The 23113-nt window shown below is 36.0% G+C and overlaps 1 protein-coding gene across 1 annotated transcript in view; it reads right to left on the bottom strand.

The window, feature by feature from the left end:
- Positions 1-23113, bottom strand: part of PRSS12 (serine protease 12) — a 75155-nt gene that overhangs the window by 35531 nt on the left and 16511 nt on the right. Inside the window, exons 3-6 of the mRNA XM_050792347.1 lie at positions 21093-21271; positions 17359-17509; positions 3535-3713; positions 1479-1620 (exon numbers count right to left, since the gene is read on the bottom strand). Of these exons, the coding sequence (XP_050648304.1) occupies positions 1479-1620; positions 3535-3713; positions 17359-17509; positions 21093-21271 (651 nt within the window). The remainder of the gene's footprint in view (positions 1-1478; positions 1621-3534; positions 3714-17358; positions 17510-21092; positions 21272-23113) is intronic.

The raw sequence follows: 23113 nt of genomic DNA, 5'->3' as shown, positions 1-23113 counted from the left end.
AGTTTTTTACACACATTATTGGGAACATTTTTAAAACTAATGTGAATACTCTGCATAGATTTGTGAAACAAAATAAAATATGAAGAAAAAATCAGTGTCAAGTGTTTTCATTAATAAGGAAAAAAATGTGAAAAATAGAAATAGCAGGAATTATGAATCTCTCCAAATGTGAAAATAGAAATAACCTGATTTTATGAATCTCTCTAAATCTGTGAAAACAGAGTATAGTTGGCAGTCTAACAGAGATTCACTTAAATATAAAGTGATATTTATTAAGTAATTCTTATCAATTGTCAGTATATTGTATTTATTTGGCTGTTATACCCTTTTACCCAAAAATTACAGTAACTTCTCTGCCCAAAAAAAGACAAAATAGGGGGAAATTATATGAATATTGTATCTTCATGACAGCATTACTTATCATAGGAAAAATTAAGCTAACCTAATATTAAGTAAATTAGAGTATGAAAACTTGATGGATACTGTTATTATTAAAAATTGTGACTATAGCAATATAAGGTTAAAAATGTGGATAAAAATTACATGTCCATTACTAGAGCTGATATGAAGTTATGTACCCAAGTTATAATGATAGCATAAGGATAAAAAAATATGGAGTTTTTTATTTTCATCATTTTCCAATGGTTTTACATTACTTTTATAAATTTTAAAATATATGTTTAACATGACTTTGCCTAGCTTGAATGAAGGTATGATTTTAAAGTGTAGTGAATATCTGCAATCAGCTCTAATCAAGCTAAAATGAAATAATTTTGCCAGTTTTTTTAAGCATAAGACAATTACTTCAAGCATGACAGAAAAATATGGAAAACAAGAAAGAATGGGCATTCATAGCTTTCACTCAAATATTTAACTCAAAAGCATCATTTGCAGTTACTTTGACCAACTTAAGTCTTTACTATGGAATGCATTATGTGCGTGACATAAAATATATGTCCCAAAGTGTGATACTCAGCTTTTAAGAGAGTGAGGTCAAAAGCAAGTTCTAAAGGTCATCTCCTAACAAGAGGGCTGTTTTTCTCAAATAAAAGTGATAATTATCATCACATTCTGAGAAAGGGAATAATGTGATACCAAAGCATTTGACACTGGACTTCTCTGCAATTTTAGACAATGATGTCAAAACTAAAAACACCCAATAGTAATGACGTGTCAGAATAAAAATGAGCATTCAAAGTCTTACTTGAACAGATACAAGGGGACTTAGAGGTCACCCAGGCTTTAACTAGTTATTCAAGAAGAGGGGTCATGGCAGGAAAGGTAAATGAAATAAACAGCAAGAGGTGGTTCTTCATCATCTTAGAAAATGTCATTATTTTTCATTGTTGTACTTCCATACACAGGTAAGAGAGAACATGTATTTTTATTATTATAAAAATTACAAGTAGGGATTAACATAATAAGACTTTTAACAATATAATCTGGCATTTAACTGCCTTTACATTAATGAACCTTACTTAAATCCCAACTGTCGACAAACCACGTAAGTATTCAGCTCAGTCCAGCCATCATCACAGACAGTACCCCACTGGCCTCTGTAATACACCTCCAAGCGACCCTCATGGCTGCCTTTCCCACCTGCAAGTCTGATGACCCCATCTGTGATAAGGAGGAGACACAGAGACTAAGCAAATCAACTTTAAGAAAAAGGCAAAACATTTGTATTACACAAGAAATATCACCATATTCAGTCCTCTCTCTAGGCCTTTTGCTAAATTTATACTACATCTGTGCTAAATGACCCTCTGAAGTTATTGCGTTGTTTCTGAAGTTTGACATAATATATTTCTGTCCTAATAAAATACTCTTTCCACTTGATGTGGTGGCACATGCCTGTAATCCCAGCTACTTGGGAGGCTGAGGCAGGAAAATCGCTTGAGCCCAGGAGGCAGAGGTTATAGTGAGCTGAGACTGCACCACTGCCCTCCAGTCTGGTCAACAAAGCAAGACTCCGTCTCAGAGGGAAAAAAATATATATGCATATATATTTTTTTCTTTCCTTTTTATTGGTACTCCTATTCTCTATGTAGAAAAATGTATCCTGATATAATTCCAAAGTATCTATTTAGATTTCTCTAGATTAAGTAATATTTGGTAAATTTCCTATAACTTTAGTCTCAAGTCGGAGCAATACATGTCATTTAAATTTAAAAAGAAAATACAGTAACTTGGAAATAGCTTAGAATTTTAACTGCAAATGAAAAAAAATATTGAAACAAGATGACAGAAAAAACTATTCTGGATAAAAGACAGTCTGTCATGTCAATGCATATATTACTAGTTAGGCATTCATGAATTATAAAAACTGGAAGACATGTCTCGCCTTTGTTCTTTTATTGATAATACAGATCTGAATTTGAATCTTATTAACTCAAATAATAATTAATTTGCCTATAATTCTATAAAGAGCTTCTAAGCAGATAAATAGTATAATAAATTTAACTCCAAAAAAGTAGATTTAAAAGCCATTTCCATCCAAAATAATCCAAAAACTCTCAATGAAAAATATAAATAATCTTGGGTAAGGGTCATACTTTTCATGAATCTCAGGGATCTTTTAAAGTAAAGGTCTCTGAGCAACAAACCATTTATTAATATAACACTTTACTGTCTGCAAAGCATTAGGACATGTATTATCTCATCTGAGCATCACAGCAATGTTACAAGACTATCCTCCTTTGAAGGAGGGGAAAATGGCAGTTCAAAACAACGAAGTGCTCTGGCTAAAAATCTGGTGTAAATATATTTCTATGGTGTATTAATGTGTTAATCTGCTAATAAAAACACTGCATGTACAGAAGTATGTCAAAAGAAAGATATAAATCTGGTATTTCATAGATTCTAACAAGTTATTGATTTTCACTAAAGAAATATGTAAACAAAACATTTTTTTCTTCAAGTTCTTTTTACTAAATGGTTTCTGATGAGTCAACTTCTCTTGCCTTGTCCATTTCCTTCTTCTTTTCCCTAAACATGTAAGTTTAACATACACACACACCAGTTTGTACTCACATATGCCCTTCTTAAAACACATGACACGTTTTGACAGGCAGGCTGTCATTTGGAATAGCCTGAAAATTGTGCACAGCAAAGTTAACTCGGTTTCTTTCACAGTGTGCTTTAATCAACAATTGCATCAATACCAGTTCTAAACACATTCTGAGTCAAGAAACGTTAACAGGTGAATGGACTAAAGATGGAATTATTAAACCTAATATCTGGAATGCATCACTGCACACTGATTTTGACTAGTGGGTACTATATACTGCAACAAAGTCCTATTTTCTGATCTAGCTTTACAAGACTATATTGCCTTAAATTGAAAAATACAGGAGTAACTACAAATACAAAAATGGCATTTTAATATAGTTTGCATACTTTTTATTTGTTTTATTTGGTGTATTTATTTGAATGCTCATTTGGTAATGTTCAAATTAAGGAGAAGGGAAGCTGTGGCAGGCCCACATGGTACTGGGGGCAAGAATTGGTATATTAATGGAGTAAAATCCTTACCTGTTAGAGGGGTACAGGACACTCCAGCATCTTCTTTATGGCCACAGTTATGCTCTCCCCAGGAGCTCTTCGGACATTGCTCAATTGAAAGCTCATTCCCAGTGCAGCGTACTTCATCCAACATAACTGGGCCAGACCCTTCCCCAAAATATGCCTGATGCCATGCTTTGGCAATGCCACTGAACAAATAGAAGAATATAAGGATTCTGGATTAGATACCAAAGATTGGTCTTTTACTTTTTTTTGTCCCTAGTAAAAGTGTTATTATCAATCCCCACTTATTAATTCACTTCATAGGTCATGTATGACTTTCTGTATTTCTTTTTTTGTGCATTTGTTTGTTGTCCTTTATATTTTCAGCTATTACATGTGTTTCAAAGCTAGGTACTCCCCAATATTTAACCTCTTTTTCTTCGTTAGTAATTGAACCTCAAATTTTTAGGAGGAAAATGGCTATCCAAAATAAAGATCACATTTTGGCCTCCCCTCCTTCTTGATGACTAAGTTTGTTTGTTTGTGGTAAAATAAACATAACATAAAGTTTACCATTTAAAACACTTTTGGTTTATAGTGCATTAAGCACCTTCAGATTATTGTATAATATCACCACCATCCATCTCCAGAACTTTTTCATCATCCCCAAATAAAACTGTGCTCCCATTTTAGACACCTAAGTTTTGTTTTTGTTTTTGTTTTGTTTGAGTCATGGTCTCACTCTGTCACCCAGGCTGGAGTGCAGTGGCATGACCGTAGCTCACTGCAACCTTTAACTCCTAGGTTTAAGCAATCCTCTCACCACAGACTTTTGAGTTGCTAGGAATACAGGTGTATGCCACCACATCTGGCTAATTTTATTTTTATTTTTTATTTTGAAGTGGTGGGGTTTCAGTATGTTACCCAGGCTGGTCTTGAAATCCTGGTCTCAAGCAATCTTCTTGCTGCAGCCTCCAAAAGTGCTGGGATTCCAGGTATGAACCACCGCACCCAGCCATAAGTTCTGACCAGTGATACTTAGGCGGAAGTACCATGTATTACTTGTAGAAGTATCTTTGTGCCACTTCCTCCTCCTGACTGCAAGGATGGCTGGAGCCTAATAAGTTATCTTGGGCCATAGGGTCCCATATTAAGGATGACAGAAGTGCAACCTGGGGCCCTAATGATTGCAGAACCACTAAACTACTCTTGAGCTGGCTACCTCTAGTCTCTTTTCCTAAACATGAAATAAACATGACTCTAAACGTGTTTAAACTGCTGTTATTTTCAGTTCTTTGTTACTCACAGCCAAACCTATTTCTTTTTTGATGTTGCTGTTGTTTTGAGACAGGGTCTCACTCTGTTGCCTCCGCTGGAGTGCAGTGGTGTGATCATGGCTTAAGGCAGCCTTGACCTCCTGGGCTCAAGTGATCCTCCCACCTCAGCCTTTTCAATATCTGGGACTACAAGTGCATACCACCATACCAGTGAATGTTTTATTTTTTGTAGACATGGGGTCTCACTATGTTGCCCAGCCTGGTCTTGAACTACTGCATTCAAGCAATCTTCCCACCTCAACCTCCCAAAAGTGCTAGGATTATAAGTATGAGCCACCATGCCTGACAGCCAAGTCTATTTCTAACAAAAACATCTCTTTACTGAAGTTTATTTGTAGTAAATTTACTTCTCCCGCAATTCAAAGCAATAGCGTATTCTTAAAACCCCAGATCTAAGTGAAGATCATAAACCTGTCAAAGTGATTAATAATTTCAGATATTGCATTTTCAGTCCCTTTTAGGTTTTTAATTTTTAGACTATAGCATTTATATTTTTAGTTTGTTTTTCAATGATACTGCATCTATTCCCCCATTATTTTAGCTGCTCTTTTCTTATAACATTATAACTTGAGAATTTACAACAAAATACATTGAAGAAAAAAAGTGTGCTAAATGGCTGTAACACCCCAGTAATGGTAAAGTGTTAGATATCAATTTTGTGGCTAAAAAGGAGCCTGATTGACTATTTCTGCTAGATAACAAGGAAGTTTCTTTTAAAAGAACACGTCTAAGAAAACAAAAATATCTAAAAGTTAACACCTGTTTTAATATCATTAGAGGGCTGGACGCAGTGGCTCATGCCTGTAATCCCAGCACTTTGGGAAGCCAAGGTGGGTGGACTACTTGAGCTCAGGAGTTTGAGACCAACCTGAGCAACAGGGCAAAACCCCATCTGTGCAAAAACATACAACAATTAGCCAGGTGTGGTGGCACACACCTGTGGTCCCAGCTGTGGGGAAAAGAAAGAGATCAGCCTGTTACTGTGTCTATATAGAAAGAAGTAGACATAAGAGACTCCATTTTGTTCTGTATTTGAGATGCTGTTAATCTGTGACCCTACCCCCAACCTTGTCCTTGCAAGAGACATGTGCTGTGGTAACTCAAGGTTTAATGGATTTTGGGCGTGCAGGGTGTGACTTTGTTCCTAGAAAAGCTAGGTATTGTCCAAGGTTTATCCCCATGTGATAGGATGAAACAATGTTGCTAAAAGGTTTATCTCAAGGCACAGGATTTTCCTTTAAACTTATTCATGTCACAGATCCTTGTTCTTATGTCTTACTGCTAATTTCCTCCCTAAAAATGATCCTATTGTCCTGCCACTCCCTTATCTTTAAGATGGTAAAGATAATTATCTATAAATACTAAGGGAACTCAGAGGCCGGTGCCGGCGTGGGTCCTCTGTAAGCTGAGCGCCGGTCCCCTGGGCCCCCGCTTTTCTTTCTCTATACTTTTGTCTCTGTGTCTTATTTCTTTTCTCAAGTCTCTCGTTCCACCTAACGAGAAACACCCACAGGTGTGGAGGGGCAGGCCACCCCTTCACCCAGCCACTCAGGAGGCCAAGGTGGGAGGATCGCTGGAACCCAGGAAGTCAAGGCTGCAGTGACCCGTGATCATGCCACTGCACTCCAGCCTTGGTGACAGAGAGAGATTCTGTCTCAAAATAATAATAATAGTAACAACAATATCATTAGAGCAAACGCTTTGGAAATGCTCTATCATCACCTGACTCACTTTCGGTTTAAAATTCAAAGAGTGTGCCAAGAGGAAGGATAAAAGAATATTATAGGAGGTATAGAAGAAGCTGAGGAAAAGAAGATTGCTTAAGCAAAATATTTTCATGGAGTTAACATTTTAAAATTTAGAATCCTGGCACTTGGATCACTATCTGATGTTTGTAACACAGTGGACTCTGAGCAATCTGCCCCAACAAAAATTAAAGACTAATATCTAGAACTAATAGGACAAATGTGAGGAAAACATTTGGAATTCTAACACAAATGCTGATTGGAGTCCTAACACAAAGGAATCCTAACACAAATGATATTGTCAAAATGACAATTTTGTGAGTGAATTTGTTTGTTTTGCTAAGGGAAATGTAATGACAGAACAGAAAGTCATGTCTACTCCAGAAAGAGGCAATAAATGCTCAATTAATAGAATTGTTCCAAATAAAGTTTTCAGTTGTTTTGAAGCATGTCTATATGCCTATAGAAGAGTGCACTAATCATGTATAAATATTTGTGTATTACTGACTATGTCAAAAAGCTTATTTTTTCTAAGCTCAATCTTTGAAGTGGAGAAGTATATGTGGACACAGACTCTGAGCTTCCAATCTGGGCTCTACCTTCAACAAGCTGGGCTACCTTGGGGAAGTTACTAAAACCTTCCAGGATTAGGATGCAACAGCTGAATACAGGGATGATAACGGCTAACTTGCAGGGTTGTAGGAATTACACTGATGCAAAGTAGGAGCTCAATAAATGCTACTTCACTTCTCTCTTCTGGCACTGTTAAGGAATCCCCACGTACCCCCGACAGTTGATAAATAACGTATTTTTCACTGCTAAACAATTTATCTAAAGACCGTTTAGTATTTAAACAAACACCATAGTTGTTGCTTTCCTTCATCCCCAAAAAGTAAAGTTGAGGGAATGGTAAGGAGGGGAGAATCAATCAGTATCTTAACACTTTCTGGTTTTAATGTTGTTTCATTTATTTATTTATTTTAAAGTAAATTTCAAAGAAATATTTATGGAAGAATTTATGGCCTATAAGAGACTGAACAAATGCATGTATGTGTTATTTTTTATTACAGATTATAAGGTTATGGCCCAGAAGACTATTAAGTAAGCTCTGACTTGCATCACTAAACTTCAGATTTTCCTGTGATAGAGATATATCTAATCAGAGGCAAACATTTTCAAATATTTTAATGCACATAAAGTATTATATTTAAAAAAGTTATTGTGCCAAAATAAAACATTTTGTGCAATTAAAGCACTGACGTTCCTAGAAAAATATGTTTTAAAACAAAATGATCTTGCAATAGTAGTGTACAAGGCTGTGAAAAAAGTTCAACTGTTTTAAAGATCACTTATAGTAGAAAAAATACCCTCTCCCAGAAAAAAAAAAAAAGTTCATAAAACACTTACAGTAAGCTGGGCACCGTGGCTCACAGCTATAATCCCAGCACTTTGGGAGGCCGAGGTGGGTGGATCACCTGAGGTCAGGAGTTTGAGACCAGCCTGGTCAATGTAGTGAAACCCTGTCTCTACTAAAAGTACAAAAATTAGCTAGGCATGGTGGCATCTGTAATTCCTGCTACTTGGGAGGCTGTGGCAGGAAAATCACTCGAACCTTGGAGGTGGAGGTTGCAGTGAGCCAAGATTGCACCACTGCACTCCAGCCTGCCTGGGTGACACAGCAAGACTCCATCTTAAAAAAAAAAAAAAAAAAAAAAAAAAGGATTACAATAAATTAAACAAGGGAGCAGTTTAACACTCACAGAAAATGAAATTCAAAAGTCATGTAAAAGCTGTAATTCCCAGAATTTGGGGATGGAGGGTAACTGAAATGTATTGTTTGTAATATGTTTATGAATATGCTAATATTGGTTGAAAGACGAAAACTGCTTGGAGTTATGTGCCTGCCTGAGACCTGTGGCTCCTTTTTACAGAGAAGATACAGGACAGGAGGGAAGAAGCCCTATGCCCTAGAGGAGAGGTCAGCAAAACATGACCTGTGCACCAAATCCAGCATGCTATCTGTTTTTATATTGCTCGTCAGCTGAGTGGTTTTTAAATTTTACAAATGCCAGGAAAAATATCAAAATAAGAATATAATTTGTGATGTGAAAAATCAAGCGAGATCCAAATTTTACTGTCCAGAAACCAAGTTTTATTGGAACGATGCCACATGCATTCCTAAGTTATTGTCTGTGGCTGCTTTCATGCTACAATGGCCCAGCTGGATAGTTGCAAAGTCTATGTACTCTCGCTCTTTACAGAAAAAGTTTGCAGACCCCTGCTCTAGAGCAAAGAGATTAATGAAAGCAAATATGGAAACTGACTTAGAGATCACTGAGAGTTGAAGGACAAAATAGGAGACAGGATGACTGATGGAGAAGCCAGATAGGAAAGCTCTAGAGAAAGGCAGATTAACAGGCTTCTTGCATCTTTGCCCTGAGATAAATGCCACCAAAAAAAAAGAAATCAATTTGAAGAAAATTTCAATGAGTATAATTCATTGAGCCATGATTAGGTGCTATAAGGAAACCTGGGACCAATATGGAAGAATATAAAATTGATCCCAAACTCAACAAAAAGATGAAATCCAGATGGCTTAAATATAGGGGAAAAAAAAGAAAAGAAAGAAAGGAGGGAAGGAGAAAGAAGGAAGAGGAAGAAAGAGAAAGAGAGGAGGAGGGAGGGAAAGAAGAAAGAAAATAAAGAAAACTAAAAAGTTACTATACTAAAATATAGGAACATAGTTCTTAGTTCTTATAATCTTGGATGTAAGAGAGAATTCCCAGGAAACCCAGAAGTCAGAAAACAAAAACTAAAAAAGTTAAATTTAACCACATACAAATTGAAAACTACCATACAGCAGAACACACCATAATCAGAGTCAAAATGCAAACCAACAAGCTGGAAGAAACATTTGCAATTTGCAAAAAAAAAACCTCCTAGAAATGAATAATAGTAATAACTTATTTTATATATACACATACACATGCACACACATTTCAGTTACAGTTTATTTAAATAAATATGTTTGTATATATCTAGATAGTTTTTTTTAAAGACAGGGTCTGGTTCTGTCAGTCTGGCTGGATTCCAGTGGCACAATCTTGGGTCACTGCAAACTCTGCCTCCCAGGCTCAAGTCATCCTCTCACCTCAGCCTCCCAAGTAGCTGAGACTACAGGCACATGCCACCATGCCTGGCTAATTTTTATATTTTTTGTAGAGACAGGGTTTCTCCATGTTGCCCAGTCTGGCCTCAAACTCCTGAACTCAAGCAATCTTCCCACCTCAGCCTATCAAAGTGCAAGGATATTACTATATTTTAATGAAAGACAAAGCAACCAACTTAAAAATAGACAATAGAGAGGATCCAACTATTCACAGGAGAAGAAATATCCATGGCCAATGACCACAGGATAAGATGCTCAAGATCACTAGTAGTAAAATTAAACAACAGTGCATGTTTACCTACCACATTTTTGGAGATTTAAAATATTAATATCACTTTCATACAATTTTTAGGCAAAAAGACAACCAACTGAAGTCTTTTTAATTCCCTAGAAAAAGTAACAAACAAACCCTAAAGTCATGCTTTGGCTGAGAATACTCTGATAGGCTGAGACAGGGGAGCTGAAGTATATTGTGTTTCAAATACATTAATTATTATATGACACACATTCAAGGAAAAAGCAAAAGATCTGATTAATTGCCTTTGAACTAGGCCCATTCTTTAAAGGAGATTATAAGATAGGAGAGTAGAAGCCCCAAACATTGACTCTGGGGATGCTATGTATTTTTAAATCTTCTCTGAAAACACCGCTTGGTGCAAAGGACATGGTTTCATTCTTTTGTTTTTGTTTTTGTTTTTTGAAGACGGAGTCTCTGTCACCCAGGCTGGAGTACAGTGGCACGATCTCAGCTCACTACAACCTCTGCCTCCCGGGTTCAAGCGATTCTCCTGCCTCAACCTCCCCAGTAGCTGGGATTACAGGGACGTACTACCGTGCCCGGCTAATTTTTGTATTTTTAGTAAAGACGGAGTTTCACTATGTTGGTTAGGCTGGTCTCGAACTCCTGACATTGTGATCCACCCGCCTCAGCCTCCCAAAGTGCTGGGATTACAGGCGTGAGCCACCACGGCCAGTGCAGTTTCATTCTTTTTTATGGCTACATGGTATTCTATGGCATACATGTGCCAATATCTCTTTATTCAATCCACCATTGATGAGCAGCAATATGGACGAAGCTGGAGGCCATAATCCTAAGTGAATTAACACAGCAACAGAAAACTAAGTACCACATGTGAGAACATGTGGGAGCCAAATATTGAACACACATGGACATAAACATGAGAGCAACAGACACTGCAGACTATTGGGAGATGAGAGGTGTGGGTTGAAAAACTACCCATGGGTGCTATGCTCATTATATGAGTCCAGTATACCCATGAAAAGCTGAAAATTAAAAAAAAAAAAAAAAAAAAAAAAAAAAAAAAGGGCACTACTTGTGTATTTTATTTTCTTCTTATCCATTTCTGTATTTTTATTATTTTAATGATACAAAAATGTTTAAAATAAACTACTCAGAATAACCAGCAGAATAAACTTGAGAACAACAACAAAAAACATTCACCAGGAAACTATAATGTAACACAAAATCAGGTTTTCCAGCTAACTTTTTAGTTTATTTAAGAAAATAGTATTTCCATATTCACACATTTCTGCAGCCAGTCACTAGTATTTCCTGGTACTCAGAACAGTGCTGGCTTTCAGGAGAATACCAAAGTAATTGATGACTCTGCTTTTAAAGAGTCATGAATTACAATACTGAGGAAATCAACATAAAACTCGTGAACTGTTCAAGTAAATGTGAATCTGATAAAGCTGTGTGTTCTCTGTCCTTTATGGAAATTATTTCCACGCCAGCCCCAGCAGTTTATCTGTAATAAAATCTGTAGTGTTGCCTACTTTTTTACCCTCTGACAATCTGTAAATAAATTTTTGGGCAGAGGTACTCGGATCTAATACCCTGAGTTATTTTGGTGTAAAGATATTTGATCTACATAATAGCAATCCCCAGTAAACACTTACTGAACTGGTTCTATTTCCAATCCCTATTCAAAATATTCTTGAATCTATTTAGCTCATCAAATTGTATTAATACAAAATTTTTGTTTTTGTTTCCCCCTTACATACACAGAAAAAGGCCAAATAAATGGCACCATCTGACTAACTCAATCCCCAGGCTTAGCTACTGCTTTGAGGTAGACCTAGGATACAGTTAGGACATTCTATTGCACAACATAATTATTTATTAGGTTATAAAACATTGACTCTTTAACTGCAAGCATCAGTTTGTGCCACATCCACAGTTTGTAATCCATGGATGAAAAAACTCCTTTTTAATATCCTAGATTTCTCTCTAGAAAAAAAACCCCGCCATCTCCAATAATGATAGTTGTGTGTAACAAATGCTTCCTGTATGCCTGCACTGGTCTAACAGTGCTTTTAGACATATTAACTCATTTCATCCTCCCTACAACCCAATGATGCTATTACACCAAATTTACTGATAAGGAAACCGAGGCTTAAAAATTAAATAACTTGTCCAACATTACACTACTACTAGATGGTAAAGTTTGTCTGACTACAGAGCAGACCGAAACACTGGGCATTCTTGCAGCCTCCTGGAACGCTGTCAATTGATGACTGACGGCACCTCAAATACAGTCTATCTAAAACACGTTCAGTATCATTTTCTTCTTAAACGTAACTTTCTCTCTTGACTTCCCTATTTCTTTCAGTCCTATATTTGTATTTATTCTTATTAACACCTGACCATTTTACAAATAATGTAACATAAATGAAAAAATCCTAAACTGGGAGCCATAAACCTCAAGACTCTGCCTCCCACTAACAGACTTCAGGAATACTGTGTCATCTCAGTGGGCCTAACTTTCTCAACTGTTAAACAAGTTATCTTTCCTGCTCAATAATTCCATGCACCAGGCTATCTTTGTTGTAAAGTTTATACCAGGGGTGTCCAATCTTTTGGCTTCCCTGGGCCACACATGAAATAGACTAGCACTAACAATAGCTGATGATCTAAAATAAATAATTAAATAAATAAGTTTTTAAAAAGCTTATGAATTTGTGTTGGGCCACGTTCAAAGCCATCCTGGGCTGCATATGGCCTGCGGGCTGTGGGTTGGACAAGCTTGGTTTATACAATGTTTTTTTAAAATTTAATGAACAGTAAAATAAAAGAGCAAAGAAAAAAAAATTTTTTTTTGAAACAAGGTCTCACTCTGTCACCCACGCTGGAGTGCAGTAGTGCAACTGCAACTCACTGTAGCTTCAACCTCCTGCACTCACGATTCTCCCACTTGAGCCTCCGAGTAGCTGGGACCACCAGTGTGTGCCACCACAACCCGCTTTTTTTTTTTTTTTCTTGTAGAGATGGGGGTCTCACTAAGTTGCCAAGGCTGGTCTGGAACTACTGGGCTCAAGCAGTCCTCCCACTTCGGCCCCACAAAGTGTTGGGATTATAGGCGTGAGCCACCATGTCTGGCAAAAAAACAATTTTTAGAGAGTAATTTATACGGGAAGAATTTGTATTCTACTACTCAATAATATGGTTCTATATAATTTTAGAGCAAAAATGTAAAAAGGAAAGCACCCTAAAAGGAAAGAAAGTATCCACAATTTTTAAATTCCCATGTAAATTATGGCACATCCACAAAATAAAATGTGATCTCACAGTACAAAGCTATGCTTTTAAGAGTTTTGAAAGACATGGAAAATGCTTTAATGTTAAGCACATAAAAAGGAACTTTAATGAAAATGTCTCCAACTAAACTTCACTGGGTACATATGCGTTCTCAAGTTATCTAATTTTCTAACATCTGGCTGCCTCCTTTCTCGCTGCTCATCTTTCTCCAAGTTCGGGGTTAATCAAATTTAAGTATCTTAAGTATAATAATTCCTTTTGTATTTAGGAAGCTCGCCAGCTACCAAAATATACAGACACCATTAAAAGATGAAGGTCAACAATGACAGCATCTCATAAAGAAACTGTAACTACTACTCCAGAAAAGCATGATGTAGTTTCCCTGAGGGAATTCAACAAAGCAGATAAGACTGAGATGAAATTTGCTTAAGAATGAATCATAAATTGAGACAAGCAACAATTATGTGTCTGCTATCAACCCTGTGCCATTCAAAAACGATCCTCATCTGAAAGTACTTAGCCTTTAAATGAGCAAAACAAATTATAAACAAGAGTTGTGGAGTACTGCTTTAATGCAAACTTATGAGAGAACTATAAAATCAAGTACAAGAAAGGTAAACGAAGAATGTCATCAGAGTACTTATAATAAAAACAAATCTCTATAAAGCTGGATTGTTATTTGTTACAAGTGCTTGTGGAGGACTTTTGCTTGTATATTTTAATCACTTTTCCAAAGAATCCTCTCATATGAAAAGCAGTAATGAGCTAGTGTTTGAGAAAGGCGTTAATACTTTACTTAACCCATGAGTGTGTTCAACATTAATATGGCCTTCCTTGCGATTCTTTCTATCTCTACATTCTTTCTATGTAACTGACTATCCTTGTCAACATGGCCTTTGTTTAAAAACTGTTTCTATTTAAGTGAAAAAAATATTTGTCTCTCAAGAAAGAACTCTACATTACAACATGAATTTCTATTTTTATATTTTAGAAAGAGTCTTGCTGTCTCATCCAGGCTGGAGTATTGTGATGTGATTATGGCTCACAGCAGCCTTAACCTCCTGGGCTCAAGTAATTCTCCCACCTCAGCCTTCCTAGTGGTCGGGACTACAGTTGTGCTCCACCACACCTGGCTAATTTTTTCTTTTTTTGTTTTTGTGTTTTTTTTTTGAAACGGAGTCTTGCTCTGTTGCCCAGGCTGGAGTACAGAGGTGCGATCTCAGCTCACTGCAACCTCTGCCTCCTGGGTTCAAGCAATTCTCCTGCCTCAGCCTCCTGAGTAGCTGGGATTATAGGTGCCCACCACCACACCCAGCTAATTTTTATATTTTTAGTAGAGATGGGGTTTCACCATGTTGGACAGGCTGGTCTCAAACTCCTGACCTCGTGATCCACCCGCCTCAGTCTCGCAAAGTGCTGGGATTACAGGCGTGAGCCACCGTGCCCATCCTATACACAAGATCTGTCTATAGTGCCCAGGCTAGTCTTCAACCTATCCTCCCACCTTGGCCTCCTAAAGCATGAGCCACTGCACCTGGCCATAACATGAATTTTTGGAATCACTTCAATAATTGTAATGTAACTAATATTCAGTGTGTCACTTAAATGTTCTATGCATTTTTCTAAGCAACAAAAGCTTGCTTTTACCTACAGAAATATATTAATAATCAAAAATGCCTTATACCTTAAACTTAGAATAATCCATATTGTAATTGATAATATTAAACATGCTGTTACTATACATTTAAAGTTCTTAATATTTTTGGCAAAGACATAGGTTTCTTAATAACTCACATGAAAATCAATTAGCACATCACTGAACATGTAACTGATAAGCCAGTGAATCCACATGTATATACACATTAGAGGGTTTTAAAAATATAGAAGTTCATAGATACAGCTAACTAAACAGAAGTTCCAGATAGAGCAATAGTGTTTGATGTTCTGTCACTACCAAATGCTGGTTACTGTGAATGTTTAACAACATCTTTAAAATATAACAGTACCTAATTCGAGCGCCCTTGATAGCCAATGTATATGGTACTTACTATGTGTGCTAACTGCTTGTAGACACAAAACCGTATAAATTAAGAAATACATTATAGATGAGAAAACTGCCACTAAGAGATATTCTGTAGCTTTTCTCAACTCCAAAAGTGGGATTTAAATGCAGGTTTTTCAGAGTCCAGAATGCCCATAATCATATGCTATGCTGACTCCAACAGCAAGCATCAGGAAACTTTGAGAAAATTGCTTTTGAAATTGACGCCCAGTCAAAACACTTTTAAAAAATCTTGTCTCAAAAACGTACTTGTTAGTTTTTTCAAAAGAAACCAAGAGGCCGTATTCCTGACCAACCCAAAGTAAGTGATCATACCGTAGTAAACAATGCCAGTAATCATAGCAAAACCTGTTGACACAGGATTTGTCGAGTTTGTTCCTGTCCCACATGTGAACTATAAATTAGCATTTAGGTCCCATAGTCAGTTACAGGGGGATATCTAACTTTACAGTGAAGGATCAGGCTGATGTCACTTAAACCAGTGCTCAATTTCAGCCTCATTTGTGGGGAAAACTAGAGCTTCTTGTGACTCCTGGTGAAATGCAAGATGAGAATACATCACCTGTGATGATTTCCAGACAAAATGTTTGCTTTGATCTAATCAATCTTTAAACCTAAACTCTAATTTTATGAATTACAAGAACCAGAGGAGTAAACTAAATGACACCAGAAGGAAAAAAATGAGACAAATTCAGAAGATGGCACCTTCTCCAAAACAACTGGCCTGGGCTCTTCAACAAGTCAGCATTACGGAAAAACCAAACCAAATCAAACCAAACCAAAAAAACCCAGCAACAACCAAAAACCCAGGCCTTTATAGAGTAAAAGAGACTAAAGGAACATAATACCCAGATTGGTCCTGGACTAAATTCTGCTTCAGACAAACCATCTGTCAAGGACACTGTAGGGGCAACTCTGAAAATTTGAATAAGATGAAGTATTAGACAATATTAAAAATGATTACCAACGATTAGTTGTGATAATGATAATTTGGCTACATAGAACAATGTTCTTATTTGTAAGAGATGCGTGCTGAAGTGTTTATAGACAAAGTGTTAAAATGTCTATATTTTACTTTAAAATACTTCAGTATAACATAGAGTTTTGAAAAAGAGAGCCAATTATTTTAAAAAATTGCAAGAAAATTGAACCGTAAAAACTGTTCAAGGTTCAACAAGCTCCAGTCAAGGATTATGGTTAACTGGACACAATAGACAGGGAAGAACAGGCCTCCCATCATTGGCCCCTCCGTGCTAAATGAAATATTTTTAAATTCTGAAGTAAATGATTAACTAAATGAAATATTTTTAAAATTAAAGAAAATGATTAACTTTTAAAAGATCTTCCAATATAATTTTACAGAAACTTTCAGGCTTGTTATACCAATGTTCAGAATCACTAAACAGAGGGATTAGAAGGTCTAATATTATAATATTCCAGAATAATCCCAACTGAGGCAACCTGGAATGTCGATTTTCAGACTGCTATTTTCATGACATCGGATTCCTTTCCAACCCTACAGGAGAATTATTTCCTCTGTACATTAATAAACATCCTTCGTTCTAAGCACATACCTAACAAGGAAGTGCAGTTCAAAAGTTTAGACAATATTTCCGGACTAGAAGTTAAATTTGAGTTACAAGGTAACAACTAGTGTTTCATCGTATGGAATTTGATTATGTCACTATAGTTTACAGCGCTGGTTACTACCTGGGAGTAACATAAAGACCACTAATGAGAAGTAGTAAAGCTTAGATTCTTAGTGACATAAAATCAGCCTAATTCAGATACAAGCAGGTTAAACCTACAGAGTACATGTAACTGCTCTTCTGGAAGCCTACAGCCCTACTACAAAGATCAAAAGGTAACTTTTTCTATTTGTTCAAGGAAATGTGCAATTTAAACAAACAGCACCTGCCTTTGGGTATGGAAATAATAGATTCAAAAGTTTAAGCAAAACAAAAGTAGTAAAAACAAACCTGAGGCCTAGCTGCCTGCAGATCACCTCTGCATCAGCATCATCCCATTGGTCATCACAGACGGTTCCCCACTGGCCAGCATGGTAGAGCTCCACCCGGCCTTCATGCACACTGCTGCCTCCAACCAGGCGAATGATGGGGAACGCTGGGCCTGTGCAATGTGAAATTAAAAATCAGCAAAACCTATGCATTTGCACTGATTGATAAGATTAGGTATACATTCTATATTTTTTGCCATTCTCAATAATTAATGTTTACTAAGCCACACCAGTGATATGGAGAGATATATATATCTTGATCAATTAAAGTATCCCAAATTGAATTATATGAATACAAATAATTCTCAGGAGGAAATGTGTTTAAATGTACTTTTCCCCAACAACCTCAGAAACCAGAAAAGGCACACTCAAAAGCTGCACGTTACTGGAAACGTGTTTGATTTTTATGGTATTATGGTGGTGGCATTGATATTTTTTTATTTACAGTAACTTGAACATTACCAATATGTCATTATTGAGAATGACACTTATGTCTATAAAATACTTCTTTTCGGTATAGAATTATTTATGTATTTGTAGAAATCGGGTCAAAGTTAACATCTAATTCATTATAACAAGTTACTGGACATCATGGCCAGTACCTCAACAGAACAATATTGAAACTTCATTTGGGCATGAATCAGTTCATATCCATTTTCGCTGATAAGGACCACCAAATGTGACTACATTCTCATAATCTACAATGCCCTGATCTAGCCCTTGTCAGACTGTGAACTTCTCTGTCTCGTCTCCGCCCTGGCTAAGACAGCACACTAAGGGACTTCCTATTACATTGCCTAATTGTGTCTTCCTGAGAGTATTTACTTTTATCTAAAATTGTCGCTGATTTACTCTTTACATGTCAATTGTCTCTCTCCTCTTGGCTAGAATGAGGACAGAAATACTGTGTTCCTTTTCACCTATTTCAGGCACCTAGTATATAGAGGCATATAATAATTATTTATTGACTGCCTCAACTGACAAGCAATGTTAATAAACCTAGAAAAGATACCCCAAACACGAAAAAATAATTGGCAACATCCACTCATTAATTTCTGATTAACAAACAGGTATCAGACATACTCCTTGTATAAGATGCTGTGATCAGTGCTGCAGGGCACTAGAAGGGACACTAAACAGACCCTGCCCTCAAGAAATTTACTGCCTGAGGGCATAGATAAACCGAGTACAGACAAGAGATTATCAAAAAACCCTACAGTGGTTCAGAAGCAAAGGACCTTACTTATTGTTGGGGGTACTTAGGGAATCACTTGTGAAAAAGCTGTTTTTTTAAGAGGGCCAAGATAGATGAGATTTGGAAGTCAGAGATAAGGGAAGCGTGTTCAGGCCACGTGAACATTATGAACAAAAGAAAGAAGCACAAAGCTGAATGTGTCTGGCAAAGAGTAAGGCAGTCTAATTTTACTAGAATAAAGGATGTAATATGATAAAAATAAACAGGCTGGTTCCCTATTATGAAGTCTAGTTGTACTTTTTGCCAAACACTAATCATTTATCTGTATGAAATATGTTTCTAATTTTCCACAGTGTAGCAGTCAGTAAACAGCATTTGGATATTCACACTTAAATTCAAATATCATATTTGAGTTTTGCACATGTGCTGCCAAAGCAAGCACTCACATTTGAGTTTTGTAGCAGAAATTTAGATTAGTGACTATCTGCATATGCTGTTTACTTGTATAAGTTAACTAGCACTTACAATTTGTTAATGGATAAAGACAGGTTTAATATACATGGCTGAAAGATGGTAATATAATTCTCACAAATTATGATGTTTATTTTTCCTTTAAAAGTTTGCAAAATACAGAAAAAAATATAGAAAAACATGTATACATTTCTTAATATATTTTCCCCACCTGGTACACTTGGAGAAAACAAAAAAACAAAAATTTTTAAGAGAAAATGTAAAACCATCTAGAACCTAGACTTTAAGACATACCACCTTTCATTTTTCTATGTTGTGTTTTATTTTAAAATGTGGTTTCTTTTTCTTTTTGTATAACTGTTAAAACATAAAAAATACAGAAAAGCACAAGGACAAGATTTAGTTAACAGCCCTATCCTTCCAACAAACGCAAAAATCATTTGAAAGAAAATTCAGTAAACCAATGGACTCATGTTTAGCTTAGAGATAATTAAACTCCCCACATGTTTTCATTTAGATTACTGCTATTTTCTGTATCCAACTTGTAAGCAATCTTCTACTTTGTAAATGTTGGAAGAGCTACAAGTACAGAATGACAAGATGCTAAGTGTAACTCCCAAATTTAAGGGATGTATACCAAAGATCTATCACTATCCCTTAAGGTGAACTCTATGTTTGCTGACTTCAGCTATACAACTCCACATTCTCATTTAACCTACCATGAGAGAATCTTTTTAAATTCTCACTTCCAATTTGTCATAACTTTCTATATTTTACATATGTTTATAAATGACCATAAAATTATCTTTGCAAATAGAATGTAAACAGATGTATAGATTATGGAAGGTGGAAGGAGTAAAAAATGTAGATACACATCCTGAAAAAAATTATTATTGTTTTTAAAATTTTTTACTTTACTACTTGAAAAATATTTTATCAATCAGGTTGAGCATAGAGTAAAACCAATAATCTACAAAGAGCAATAAATTATTGGGCCCAAGTCACATCATCCTTGAAGCAGCATTGGATTTAGCAAAAGTAGCATTACCTAAAGGTAGAGAACCAAAAGAAGAAAAGGGAAAACTTACAAGACATCAAGGTTTAACACACGCCTCTCCCAACCAAAAAAAGGATTACAGTTCTCAGAGCATACATCTGGACTATATCCCTCCACTGGCTCTTCTAGTCAATCCAGAGGAATTACTCCAAACTGGGTCTCTCTGTTTTGTGGTAGGAGTTTCCTTATTCCTCCCCCTGATACTTGTACTCAAACAAAAACCACTGTCCTGGGCTGACTGCTACCATTCCAAGTCCTGGGATATCTGGTCATGCTGCTATCACCAAGGAAAATGCAAAAAGGGATACTGTGAGAGTATGGTAGCTTCAGGTTGTGATCATTCATTAAAATATACCATGGTACCCAGAAAACTCTTTCACCATCTTAAAGGCAGTTGTTCCTTCCTCTACTTCCACGAACATAGACATATCTGTATACCGAACCCATACTGACAATTACCACATACCTACTCTATGGAGCTTGGAAGAAGCCCTCATTCAAGCCAACAACCCATTTTTAGGGAAGGTGCTCTCTACAGCCCTAAGAACACTGAAGGCATGATTATATTGCATTACACAAAGTGAAAATATTTTGTTGTATTTGCTGTATTCTATATTTGCTTTCATGATTATCTTCCGTCTTGATTCCATCATAATTTTCCACAACTAAAATATGTGTTTCATATACAATGTATTATACTGTATATATATTACATATAGAGTATATAATATTTACGCAAATTATATAAAATAGAAAATATGTTAAAAATGAAATACTATTGGAAAATCATATGGAATTCAAATTAACTGTACTCATATTGAAGACTAATTAGATGGTAAAATATTTTGACTCAAGACTTACTTCTGTCATTAAACTCTTTAAGGAAATGATTTAACTAAGACACTTTCATCATGTGGAATCATGTTTAAAACATAATGAAAGTAGAACAACAGAACTTTTTTCTTTTTCTTACCACGGGAAAAGCTACACGTGACAGCAGCTGCCATCTTCTGAGGACACACCCCACCCTGCCAGATGTCTTTTTCACAAAGCAGTATATTTTCTTCATCTCCTCGGCAACGGACATTGCTCCAATAAATGGGAATAAGGCCCAGTCCAGAAAACGGGGTTTGTTTTGCTATTCCTTTTCCTCTGGAAGTACAATGAGCAATACTAAGTTTATCAAATGTAGGCAAAATTTTTTATCAAAACATTTGGATTTGAAAAAAAATGGAAGAAATCAACAAAGATGAATATGGAAGAAATCAACAAAGATGAATATGGAAGAAAAGAAGAAAGAAAGAAGAAAAACACAAAATATTACATAAATTCAGGAAATCAAAACATCAGATCACAACGTGGGTTGCCTACCTATGGAATTCTTTTCATCAATCTTGAATAACTAGTTTATGTGCCTTTACCATCAATGACTGATTTAGAAGAAAATGGACAAGTACTGCAGATATAAAAGTAAGGCTTTGTGCAAGAGGTGTGTCACAAGCTTCAGCGACGCTTGGACTCCAGTCTGGACTCAGCTAAAAGTCATGCCAAGCTGCAAGTAACTCGAAGGCTTTGTCTTTTAATGTGCCAAAAGAAAAATCTGGATGCTTGAAGATTCTCTCTCACTCTAACATTCTAGGTAAGCATTTTCAAAATTATTATTACTACATTTAAGCACAATAATATCACGGGAAGCAATCCATTTATAATTTTTAAAACCTTACACTATATATAGTATTTGCTAGCAAGACTTTGAAACCAATTAATAAAATAGCAACATGCATCTCTTTCCTAATACCAGGAGAGTATTTTAAAAAGAAAAAATGAAAATAATAGCATACAGATGGGCTTTGCTTTTAGCTCATCTAATCCACATATTTTTTTAAGTAACCTCTGCTGTGTACAAACTGGCATTAAATTTTAAAAAGATGAAATGCTTATCTGATTAACATGGTAATCTCTACAATTGTCTCCATGCTGCAGCATTCCATCAACCAAACTAAACATTTGGGGTATATCTAAAATGTAAATGTGTCTTCACAGCAATAAAGCTGGGTTTCTCTGATTTTATTGTGCAATTCCTTTTTTTTTTTTTTTAATGGACTACTGAGACATGATACTATATAAGCAGTAGGATCAGCTTATCTGAAGTTTGTCGAATAATAGTTCACATACTTTCATCAATCAAAAGACTAATAAACCACACAGTAGTTCACACTTCCACTATAGCGTTCTTGTTTCTTTGTATCTCGCAGAAAATTTTATTCCTTTCTGATTTTCTGGGGTAATAAAAGCACAAATAGGTATGTATATAAAGGAAGACATTGACATCAGCCTACCAATTTATTACATCTCTTGCCCTTCAAAGGAAAAAGCATGAAATCAACATTCTTTGTGACCTGCCCACCTGCCAATGTCTGTTTGCCAGACTAAGTATTCATGATAAAAAACAGTAATTAACATTTCCAAGCACCATAACACTTTATAGGCTCTGGCCTTACTCCTTCTTTCATCCTGATTTATATCAACTCATCAAAATAATTAATTAACTTTAATTTACTATGGTAACCCTATTTATTGCTCTAACAGCACCAAAAGCCTAAGCAAAATTTAGGCCTTCAAGCCTTGCCTCTACCCAATACTCATTCCTTACCTTCCTAGTGGGAAGACATGAGAAATCTAGTAAATTAAAGTTCTACTTCTTCATTTTGTGTCATCATATTACCACTCTGATTATTAATGCAAAATACTTGCAAACTGCAAACTTTTTTTTTCAGTCTTTTAGACTGTATTTTTTTATAATAAAATATTTTCCATGCTTTCTAAAGATCTCTGGTGATAAAGGCCAAGAAAAAGCATAAGTTAAGTGTGCTTAGAAAATATAAAGGAGACACAAAAACAAAAGAATAAGAAAAACAAAAAACCTGTTTTCCCAAAAAGAAGCCTTCTGCTCCTGGTGAAACTCTATGGCACAAGGTATAAAAATGCTGGGAC

This window comes from Macaca thibetana, chromosome 5 (genome assembly GCF_024542745.1).
Source record: "Macaca thibetana thibetana isolate TM-01 chromosome 5, ASM2454274v1, whole genome shotgun sequence".
NCBI classification, from domain to species: Eukaryota; Metazoa; Chordata; class Mammalia; order Primates; family Cercopithecidae; genus Macaca; species Macaca thibetana.
This window is presented reverse-complemented; position numbering and strand designations above follow the sequence as displayed.